This window comes from Mirounga leonina, unplaced genomic scaffold, assembly GCF_011800145.1.
Source record: "Mirounga leonina isolate KUSES-001 unplaced genomic scaffold, KU_Mleo_1.0 Mir_153, whole genome shotgun sequence".
Lineage (NCBI taxonomy): Eukaryota > Metazoa > Chordata > Mammalia > Carnivora > Phocidae > Mirounga > Mirounga leonina.
Window position 1 is genome coordinate 10,359,690 of NW_023270387.1, and position 12,072 is coordinate 10,371,761.

At 41.8% G+C, this 12,072-nt stretch overlaps 1 protein-coding gene across 4 annotated transcripts in view; it reads left to right on the forward strand.

Annotated features, from left to right (window-relative positions):
• HTR3B (5-hydroxytryptamine receptor 3B) overlaps positions 1–12,072 on the forward strand; it is a 52,669-nt gene that overhangs the window by 31,409 nt on the left and 9,188 nt on the right. For all 4 annotated transcript variants that reach the window (XM_035008981.1, XM_035008980.1, XM_035008978.1 and 1 more), the window contains 4 exons: positions 5,851–5,895; positions 6,223–6,332; positions 6,756–6,925; positions 7,451–7,608. In XM_035008981.1, coding sequence (XP_034864872.1) covers positions 6,259–6,332; positions 6,756–6,925; positions 7,451–7,608 — 402 coding nt within the window. In that variant the 5' untranslated portion in view covers positions 5,851–5,895; positions 6,223–6,258. The remainder of the gene's footprint in view (positions 1–5,850; positions 5,896–6,222; positions 6,333–6,755; positions 6,926–7,450; positions 7,609–12,072) is intronic.

A 12,072-nucleotide genomic window follows, 5' to 3' on the forward strand; every position in this document is an offset into this window, starting at 1 on the left:
CATTGTGCATATCTTGAGTTCATTGAGTTTTATTGCTGAGCAGTATTCTGGGGCGTTGCTTTTTTTTAACCCGTCAATCTATGCATTTTAATTGAAGCATCTCGTCCATTTACCAATACCATCTTGCTATGTGTTTTCCAGTTGCCCCATCTGTTTTTGTTGTTGTTGTTCTCCTTCTTCTTTTCCTTTTATCCTGCCTTACTTTAAGTAAATTAAACATTTTTTTTTAATATTTGATTTTAGTTCTTCTGTTGGCTTTTTAACATCCTTCTGTATTATTTTTTAGATGTTGTTTTAGGGATTTCCATATCCATCATTCACTTCATACAGTGTACTTAGAATTAATCTTATTACCCTTCACATAAACTGTACAAATCTTACAACAGTAAAATTCCATTTCCCCGCTCCACTGTCCTTTGTACTACTTTTTCTTCAATTTTACATTTACATGCATAATACACCCCACAATACAATGTTATTATTTTAATGTAGTTTGTTAAAATAACTTAATAATTTCTCTTTATTTTTTAAATGGAGATATTTTTCTATGTTAATATCCTAATACTGTGCTGTGAATCATAGACTCTGGTTTTTTGACTGAGAATTAGGCATTGTAATTGATTAAAAAAATAATTTGAAACTAAAAGTATATAACAGGGTTTAAATTTTTTTTTTTGTCTGATACAAGTTATTTTAAAGACTTATTTATTCATCTGAGAGAGAGAGGGAGAGAGAGAGAGAATGCATGCGTGCAAGCAGGGGGAGGGGCAGAAGGAGAAGGAGAGAGAATACTCAAGCAGACTGCCTGCTGAGCACGGAGCCTGACATAGGGCTCCACCCCGAGATCATGACCTGAGCCGAAATCAAGGGCCAGCGGCTTAACCGACTGAGCCACCCAGGCGCCCCACAAATTATTTTAACATCACTTTCCTCCAGCTCAGATAAATCCCTAATCATTATTTCTTTGTAAACAGGAACACTTAAGTGATACACAAAAAATCTGTTTTTGCAAAAGTACTAGATCTAAGATCCTAGAAAATATTTAATTAAATGCCAGGAAATATCCACCCCTACTCCAAAGGCCTGGTCCTACATAAGCTTCAACAGATCTCCCTTCAATTTCCTCTGTATTTGGATATTGAACTAAAATTTTTGAGAGTTAATTTCCTGGGGCTATATCTTCACATACTTAGGGAATATTAGTCCTTGCTAGTTGTCAGTGGGTTATTATGACTGCATTGTTTATCAGACATTGTATAATGGGAATAGCATGATTTGAATAAAGACACATGATATGAGCCGTATCATGTAAAACCCCAGGACATGCATATGATCAACTTTGAGTAAGGGAATAAGACTACCTTCAGGTCTATCCTCATCCTGCCACTTTCTACTTCATATTGATTAAGATAAAGTAGAATTGCTCAGGCTTTCCTCTTGAGGACTATTTGGAGATAAATATCGAAAAGGAGCAAAGTTTCTATGTTAATATTTTCCCCTTAGAACAACTATATCAAATTGATATTTTTTTATCTCTTTCTTTCTATCCTGATAAAAGAAAATAAAACCAGTCTCCTTACAGTAGTTAAGGAGAACACCATTATTTTTTCAAAGATATGTTTTCTCCACTGGCGTGGAATATACAATTTTTTTACTAGAATACGTTAGACGGTAATACTGTCTTATTGAATTTGGCAGACTTTCCTTCAGAAATCTGGAAAAATCTCAAATTCCATCCCTCTAGTTTTATCCCTGTCTGCTGCCTTAGCCTTATCCCCTCAATACTACAATGAAACCAACCCCTTGTTGTCTCCTGCCTGTATGCTGTTTCCTCCACGGAATGTCTTTGTCTTCATTCTCCATCTGCAAAATATTACAGTCCTTCAAATCTCAGTCCCCAAAAGAGATTTCCCTCAAGTCTGCAAGCTGACAACCATGTCTCCTTTCTTTAAATCCACTGAAGTCTATATATTTCTTAACAAACAGAGTTATTTGTTAAAATGTCCCATACCCTAATTTATTAATAAGCTGCTTGAGGGAAGGGCTTGCTTACTCATGTTCATATTTCCCACAATCTGCAGTGCAGCGTATCTTAGTTCAAAGACACTGACTAGATATCTGTCAAGCAATTAATTGATTAGGATAGTCTAATATGCCTTGCAAACGTCTCTAGTACATTCAGCAGGGCTAAGCCCAAAGTTCATTGTGGAGGTAGGGCTGGTTTTGAAGGACTTGATGAAATCGTGCACAGAATGGGACAAGGGTACCCCCAGTGTGAACAGATAACTTATTGGGTGCATCTGCCAGCAACTTTTTTCTGGAGGGAGGAGCTTTCAGCCCTTCTTTCACCACGGCACCTCGCTTCCATTATAATGTTTTGCCTCCTGTTTTGTTTATATGAAAGACTACAGTCTTGTCTTAGAATTTCTGGGTATTATGAGTACCTTAGGGAAATCTGATTATAGAGGTAGTCTACTCAACAGTGAAGAGTTTCAATTTGTTTCTATTGAATTTTGTCAATTCCGAATCCCAGATACCTTTGTATTCCAGTCCATTGACTAGAGCCTCCCAGCCAGACGTTGAGGCATCTGTTTCTATAGTCTTCGGAACTGGGAAAGATAAATAAGAATGTGCGGGAATTATCTGTATATTTGCTAACCACCAATTTAGATCTAAATAGACTCCCTCTGTTAGGAAGACTAATGAATTCCAATTCTCTGAAATATCCTTTGCTTTTAACAAGCAAGATGGAAGGTATCTAAAGAAAAAAGAGAGAGAGAGAGAGATACACAGAGGGAAAAGCTGTGAATAATGCCATCAGAGAACCAATTATGTTCACCAGCTGGCATTGAAAAACTTGTTTCCTTTGACAAAAAAAAAAAAGATTTCAGTTTTAGCCTCAAACTCCTTTTTGACATTGTGTTCTTTAGGGCTGAATGACAAATCCTCCCAGAACCCCCTAATATACTAGAAAAAAATTCTTAACACTTGTTACATGTAACATGACAAAGCAATGGGCAGGAAGAGAAAAAGGAGCTAAGGCATCAACATGGCAGTTAATAAGAATCAACTGGGTAAAATAATAGTCTCCCCCACCATGACTGAGTCAGTGATGCATTCACGACTTGGCGTGATAGAGATTAAAAAAAAAAAAACAAAAAAAAAAAAAACCGATCAGGACATTTCATAGATGTAAAAGTATATTTGTTGTGAAAGAATAGTTACAAGCTATGTTTTCCAGTAATACAAATGGCATTTTGAACCTGGTTTCCCCCCCATTTGTGGGGAACCCTCATCGATGGCAGCTAAGCCTAGAACCGAGCCCTTTGAGCTTTAGTCGGGGAGACAGACACCACATCTTACATTGTCAGTAAATCAAAGCCCCTTCAACAGCATGACAGTTCAGAGGAAGAAAATCAAATCTAACTAAAAAATGCTGGTTTTAAAAACATTATCTATTTCAGAATCTCTCAGCTGGTAAAACTTGGAAGGAAGTGGTGTCACCTCAAGGTTAATTCATGTTGTAGCATGTGTCAGAATTTCTTTCCCTTTTAAGCCTGCATAATATTACGTTGTATGTATATACCACATTTTGCTTATGTATTCATCTTTGATGGACACTTGGGTTGCTTCCACCCCTTGGCTATTGTGAATAATGGTGCTCTGAACATGGGTGTACAAATAACTGATTCTCTGCTTTCAGTTCTTTTGGATTTATACCAAAGAATGGAATTGCTAGACCATATGGTAATTCTATTTTTAAGTTTTTAGGAACTGCCACTGTTTTCCATAGCAGCTGTACCATTTTATATTCCCACCAGTAGTGCACAAGCATTTCAATTTCTTTACATCTTCACCAACACTTATTTTCTGCTTTTGTTTGATTTTGTTTTGTTTTGTTTTGTTTTGTTTTAGTAGCCATCTTAATGAGAGTGAAGTGGTATTTCACTGTGGTTTTGATTTGCATTTCCCTAATGATTAGTGATTGTATTAGCCAGCTTGGACTGCCATAACAAATACCATAGACTCTATTTCTCACAGTTCTAGAGGCTGGCAAGTCCAAGATCAAAGTTCTAGCCAATTAGATTCCTAGTGAGAGCTCTCTTCCTGGCATGCAGATGGCTGATTTCTTCCTGTATACCCATATGGAAGAGAGAGAGATCATTCTCCCTTCCTCTTCTTCTAAGGCCATCAATCCTAGTAGATGGTGCCCTCATTTAACCTTAGTTACCTCTTCAAAGTCCTTCAAAGTCTAAATTTAGTCATGTATGAATTTTGGAAGGACATAATTTGGTCCATAGCAGTGATGTTGAGCATCTTTTCATGTGCTTATTATCCATTTGTATATCTACTTTGGAGAAATATCCATTTTGAAATAGGGTCATTATTTTGCTTTAATTTGTAGAAATTCCTTATTCTGGATATTAACTCCTTATCAGATAAATGATCTGCAGATATTATTTCCATTCTGTTGGGTTGTTTTTTTACTTCTTGATGATGTCCTTTAAAGCACAAAAGTTTTTCATTTTGATGAAGTCCCATTTACTTTTTCTTTGGTTGCCGGTGGTTATGGTGTCATATCTAAAGGACAATTGCCTAATTCAAAGTCATGAAGATTTACTTTGTTTTCTTCCCTTTTTAAAAAAATATTTATTTATTTATTTATTTATTTATTTATTTATTTATTTGAGACAGAGAGAGTGTGCACACATGAGTGGGGGGAGGGGCAGAGGGAGAGGGAGAGAATCTCAAACAGACTCCCTACTGAGTGCGGAGCCTGGCACAGGGCTCTGTCCCAAGACCCCGAGATCATGACCTGAGCCGAAACCAAGAGTCAGCTGCCCAACTGACTGAGCCACCCAGGCACCCCTCTTATGTTTTCTTCTAAGAGTTTTACAGTTTAAACTCTTACATTTAGGTTTATGGTCCATTTTGAGTTAATGAGTTAACGTTTGTATATGGTGTGAGATATTCCTTTCAATTCCTAAGAAGATAGTAGTTTCAGAATGCTCTTTACTAAGAGGAGATATGAAAAAATTAGTAAGGAGGGGGTTCCTTTTTTGTTTGTTATTCTTAGGGGTCTTTTAAAAAAATTACTCATCGCAGACATGGGGAAATCTCGTCTATTTATATCATCAAAAATACACTTCATTTACATTAAGCTCATTCAGTCTGTTTGATAAGCAGAGAAATCCAAACATAAGGTAACTTAACAGGAATGGCTGCCAGGAGCAGTTGAGAGAACACTCATTGAAATATTATGAATAATATCTTGATTACAAATAAAAGCTTGGGGGGGCACCTGGGTGGCTCAGTTGATTAAGCGTCTGCCTTTGGCTCAGGTCATGATCCCGAGATCCTGAGATCAAGCCCCACATCGGGCTCCCTGCTCCGCGGGAAGCCTGCTTCTCCCTCTCCCACCCCCTGCCCCCTGCTTGTGTTTCCTCTCTCGCTGTGTCTCTCTCTAAATAAATAAAATCTTAAAAAAAATAAATAAAAGCTTGGTCCCATCTTTTTATCCCAGAATTGGCTAAGGCTACATGTCATTTTTTAGTTTGATTAATGGCAGAGTAACTAATTAGGGTAGGAAAGGGATTAGCAAATCATTCAAGATGTCAGGTGTAGTCATAGTGCCATTTTGTCATAGATACTATAGTGAAGTTCATAGTGCCAGGCATGAGTAATAAACAGGAACCAAGAATACTCAGATTTGAAGAGTCAAGGCAATGCTTTTAAAATCTGCATTTGTAGCTAGATTTGATTTTTTTCTCTGAATTATCATAGTATTGAATTGGATTTTGATTTATTGACATTCTAAGATTTGGTACAGATTTTCTTTTTGCTTTGCAGGATGCACAGAACCAAAAATTAAAGACAAGTATATGGTACCATGAGGTAAATGATGTCTCCTTCCGTGCATGCTGGACTCTTGATCTTAATCGGTTGCAAAATATAATTATTCTAAGGAATAGACATTTTCTTTGTGTTTGCAACTTAGCTTCTTAGATCTGCAACAGACCTAATTTATTAGAATCTATGTAAGATATACGGTCATGGTTTCTGGTTGGGGCACCATCTTTAGGAGCTGGGAGGAAAGTCCTCTCCCCTAACAGTGCCAACAAGCAGATCAGTTGGGTTATTCATCCAAATCCCTCTTCAGTTCTTTGGTGAGACTGACATTGCCCCTTTTTGATAAATTTCTTTTCTGGCTACTCCTAACAGGTTTGGGATGATGAGTTTTTATCCTGGACCCCCAGCATGTTTGATGAGATTAGAGAGATCTCTCTTCCTCTAAGTGACATCTGGGCCCCTGACATCATCATTAATGAGCTGTAAGTGTGCTGGCGTGTATTTCCATGGGGTTTAAAACTGCTTGGACTATTCAGGCCAGTTGTTCTTACTTTTGGTCATTGTTGCTATTTTTTTGTTTCTCAGCTTGAAAAGGATCACGGTGTTGGGAATATCCAAGTTAGAAGTACCATGATTTGACATCATTTAAGATACAGATTTGATTACAAATGCTTGAGGTTACTCATGGATTATGTCTGTGTTACAAGAGTAGAAAAGTGAATTAACTTTTGAGACTGTGATTACTGAGTCCATCTGAATTATGTCATGGGAAATGTGATTCTGTATTTGCACTTCTAGGCAAGTCCTGGCTATCATGATCACTACCGCCTCATAATCAGTTCTGTTTGTGGACTGAAATGACGAAGGCCCTCTCTGTAACAGCGAGGTCTCTTGTGTTTCCATAGTGTGGACATTGAAGGATCACCCAACCTTCCGTATGTCTATGTGAACTCATCTGGGACCATTAAGAACTCTAAGCCTATCCAGGTGGTCTCTACATGCGGTTTAGAGACCTACACGTTTCCATTTGACATCCAGAACTGCAGCCTGACCTTCAGTAGTGTCCTGCACACAGGTAAACCGCAAGAGGCATGGTCTGCTAGTGGGAGACACATTTGTGCTGGGTTGGCACACACAGGTGAGATTCTGTCGTGCCATCCGTCGGGTGCATTTTATTCTTGCACATAATTGACTCTTTACAGATCTAAATCTCTTCTCATAGTTATTTGGCTCCTGTTGTAATTCAGACTAAGTATAGTGTTGTGCCCAGCTCATTGCTGCAGTTGGTTTGGGAATACAATATTCGACCTCTGCTGCCACTAAGAAGGTTAGAGAAGTCATAGGACCAGGGCCAGCCTTCTATGGATAATGGAATACAAACCGTAAATTCACAACTGGGTTTGTTCTTGTTTTTGTTTTTGCTGCTAGAAAGATTTTATTCCACATCTCTATCCCTCATTCAAAATGGTTATATTGAACCCTATCTCAGTGAGGCTGTACACGTGGGGGCAGGGGTAAAAGGAAGAACTGGAAGTTGGAAAAGTGGGTTATTATCGAGGCCTCCCTCTGTGGGGAAGTCACTCGTTCATGTTGTTTTCAGTGCAAGATGTCAACCTGGCCTTCCTCAGGAGCAGAGAAGACATTAAGCATGACAAGAAGGAATTTTTGAACGACAGTGAGTGGGAACTTCTCTCTGTGTCCTCAACGTACAGCATCCTGCAGAGCAGCGCTGGAGATTTTGCCCAGATTCAGTTTAATGTAGGTCCTACCCCTCCCTGTCCCTGCTGCCCCACTTCTCTGCAGTCTTGGGCCTTCTGTGTTGGGCTGAGGAGTTCTCTGCTCTGTCGCATGTTCTAACTCGTTATCATCCAAGAACAGATGACTCTGGTGGCTCCGGACATCCTCTTGCATGATGGCATTTCACAGACCAGAGATTTAGTCACAGGTCCTGGACTTCTGCTGTCGATAGCCCCTATGTGGGTATAAAAAGAATGTTTTTCAGGCACCTGAACCACCCACCGTAGCAGGTGTCCTCAAGCCTTTCGGTACATACTAACATCCTCATTCCTAATTGCTACGGGGAGGGCAAAAAAAGAAAACCCACATACGACAACAACAAAAAATTGGGAGAAGTGTCTCTACAACATTACTGCCCTGTTTTTAAGTGAGTCAATTATTAATTCCAGATGCAAATGTATAAAAGTATCATTATTCGCTTGACTATCTTGAGCAATTAGCTAACAAATCACCTGCAGGGCCCTTGGAGCCTACTGGGGGTTTCTGGATCAGAGAGAACTGCTCTAAAACAACGCAGTGAGAAGCCAGACTTCTCAGAGGCACCACCAGGGATGCTCTTGGCTGCCCTGTCATGGGGAAATGTGTTCCGCAGGAGCTTGGGAGGTGGATGCAGGACAGTGAAGCCTGCTGGTTTACACTCCAGAGGGAGCCATTCTCCCTTCCTGGCCTTTCTGGCAAATTGTCCTGATAAGTGGTTTGCAGCAAGTTCCTGCAACTGGTAGACCCATGATTAGTATTCATTTCTGCTTTTCTGTACCAAGTCAGCTAGTGGTAGTGGTAGTTGGGTGGGGTGGAGTCCTTCATGCCAGATAATGTTTCTGATTGAAAAATAGAGCCTACAGACAGGTCAGGATTAAACACAAGATGAATTCTGCTGGAAACAAACCTTTTGAATAAGAAGGAAAATTCAGACTAGACTAGGTACTATGGTTATGCTGGATAATTATATGCTAAGAGAGGGTGGTATTGAAATAAGCTATCATTGAGGTCACAGATGCCCCTCCATTGTTTGTAGGTGTTCTATGTAGCTTTCTAGCAAAGCTCTGGTTAAATTAGGGGCTCCTAGAAATAGCTGTGGTTTGAACCTGACACATGTATAACTAACTATTCGCAACTCATACCTTCCTAGTGGTGGGGTTTGGGTGTTTCCTTGTGCTGCTTGGTTTTTAGCAAAGCTAGCACTGTGGCTTGTTTGTCTACCTTTTTTTAAGCAAGAGAAAAGGAGGGGATGAAAAGAAAGCTTTTTTAATTTCAATGAGTTTCTTGGCTAAGAGTAAACACCTCATTAATTTTAAAGATATCAGCCCACAAACATTATTAATGCAGCCCGAATAATGGAGAGCATTAAAGGGAAATGTGAGGGGGTAGCACGTGCAAGGTGGAACACAGTCACCCACCAAGCACTCCGGAGAACGCTGCACACACCATTACCTACACTGCATGAAGGAGACAAACAAAGGCAAGAGACAGGGCAGATGAACGGGGGTGCACGCGCGTGCGCGCGCACACACACACTTTCCATAAAGCAGGGATTATCTGTGGTTACATGTCACCCCTTACCCTGAATATTAATTTGTCTTCTCAATAGCCGCAAAAGGTTTTCTATGTAGTAGCTCCATTTTAAATATAATGGACCGAGATGTAAAAGATTGTTTAAGGAAAGGAGAAGCTTCCCTGCATCTCAGGAGCAACGATCCCACTCCTCTGCTCTGTTTGTTGCCATGCTTCTCCATTTACAGTGCGTGCATGGAGGCAGGCTAGAGGTGGGCATCGGCAGGATTTCATGCTTTTGGAGCTTTTCCCTTTGCAGGGCTGGCTTCCACCCTGGCCCTCTGGAACAAAGGAGGAAAGAACCCTGAGTAGAGTCATAGATCATGTTTCATAGGGCAGGGAGCCAGACTCAGCAACAGTTCTACAACTCTGAACAGACTTAAAGTAGATTCAGTGACTATCCCAGTTCTCTGTCTCCCTCGACATCTCGCGGCCGCCGTGCCTCCCCACCCCTGCTATGTGTACCGTGGCTAGGCTTACGTTCTCTTACTCTGTATCAGTCATCCTACTCTGAAGTTAACAACTGAGGTGTCCTGGTGTCCTTCAATAGCCCTTGGGCAATGATGTGAAATTCAGAGCCCGGTTCCATGCCAACCTTGGGTCTACTAGGGTCCTGACAGCAAAGGGCCATCTCCCTCTTAATCTAATCATGTGCTATAGCCCTGTCCAGGCTGCCCAGCAGGGGCTTGGAGACAAGTCTGGGCAGGCAGGAGGAAAAATGATCTGTTCTAAACATGTTGCCACTCTGGGCCTGATGTACAATGTTGCCATTGATACTAAATCCAATGCTCAGGATGCCTTGTTGGTTCTGGCTGATGGGCAATCAGATCTGCTGGCTCCGGGACATGTACTGTTTATCAGAGGGCACTGCTAACACTCTGGAGTCAGGCTGCATTCCACAGGGGGCCCAGAGCACAGGCCCTTCGGCCTACAGGGATGTGTGTGTGCAGCCTGGCTCCGATCCAGCAGCCTTAGGAGGGGAGCTTACCTCCGCTACATTATCGGAGGTGCTGGTTCCCAGAAAGAGCAGGGTGAGCATTTGATTTCTATATGGCAGCTTTTTGGTTTTTTGGGTTTTTTAATAATGAGGGTAGAAGTGGGAGGAGGTGGGAGTAAAATGTGAGAATTCATTTTAATGGAAGAGGGTGGACAGCTGTAGGAGCTAAAGTGAGCCCAACCCTCAGCTATCCTCACGCGGAGCGAGATGTCCGTGCAGGCAGGAGGTGGCGGCCGTCCAGGGGGACTCCTGGGAAAATGCAGAGGGCCATTTGAGAAAGAAGGGTGCCTCATCTATCCTCCTTCTCTGACATAGTTTTCCTGTCTAGATTAGGGTAGAGTAGTTTTGTGGAGATATCCATTGAATGCAGCTCATAAACTTGACAGAAGATCTTTCTGAGCTCCACCAGATCGAGAGAGAGAGAAGAAAGAGAATTTAGAGTCCTAGAAATCTTTCCAGGGTCACTCAATTATCCCTGGAATCATGGACTTTCTGCTCATCCAGCCTGACCCAGGGTCCAGATCCAAGAAACTCTCACTCCTGTGCAAGAATCTTACTTAGATGGCAAGAACTTTCCCGTTCTTTCTGAATTGGGAATGTTGGGAGGGGCTTGGGAGAGGAGGAAGATGGGCTTCTGTATGAAGCGTGAGTCTGGGCGTCAAAAATTCCAACTATGTCATAAAGACGGTCATGCAAAATTGAGTACTGGTGGGGTCTACCATCAAGGAGGCGATTAGAGGCTGACCTTGGGCCTATTCCATCTCCAAGGAGCTCTCCATGCACACATTCTGAATTAGATTGATCTCTTTCATTAACATCAATAGGCTCCAAATACCTTTGTGTACTTATTATTACCTGGCTTTAATGGATAATGAAATTGTGGCATAATATTGCTAACACCTGAAGGGTGTCTAATGGAGAACACGGACTGAAACTAAAGTGCTTTTTCTTCCCTTTCTCTGGAATTTAAAGGCACCAGCTCCTTTAGTCCATTAGAAATGATGGGCTCTCGGTAGGGCCAGTTCCACGGAGAACGGTGTCTCACTGACCTGGTGACATACCTTCCTCCCCAGCATCAGCAGTCAGTTACTGTCCCCGGCATGACCTGCAGAGAGGTGGCCCTCAGAGGACTGACCTCACCAGGAGAGCCCCCGTTTGGGCTAACGCCACACTCCCGCCTTATTGGAACTAAAAGCAGCATCACTCATAGACTCCAGTACAACTCAGCGAACACCTTTTGAGCTCTGTTCACGTGCCCGTCACAGTGGCCCCACCGAGGACACAAGCATGAGTAAAAGAGGGCTCCTGGTATCCGTTATGGCCCTCAAATGTGGCCCAGGGAGACACTGTAACAGTAACCACAGAAGTGAGCATTTACTCGACACCAGACACCACCTAAGAGTTTGTACGTGTAAACCTCACATGTCTATGCAATTGGTGCTCTGAGTGCAACACACCCAAATGGATGAATTGGGCGTACAGAGAAGTTAACTCACCCAAGTCTAAGTAACTGGCCCGAGGGGACAGGGTGACTGTGGCGCCCGGACTTGAACCCCGACGGTCTGACTCCAGAAACTATGTGCTAATCCTCTATGTACCTCACAACTGCCACCCAACTCAACAGAACACAGCATATGCCAGTGCGTTCTTTGGCCTTCATCTACTGTGTGTTACTGGGCAAGTCAACTGTATTTGTTTCCTAGGGCTTCCATAACAAAGGACCACAAACCAGTGGCTTAAAACAACAGGAATGAATGTATTCTCTCACAGTTCTGGAGGCCAAAAATCAGGGTGTCAGCGTGATTAGTTCCTTCTGGGGACTCCGAGGGAGAATCTGTTCCAGGCCTCTCTCCTAGCTTTTGGTGGCTCCCAGCATT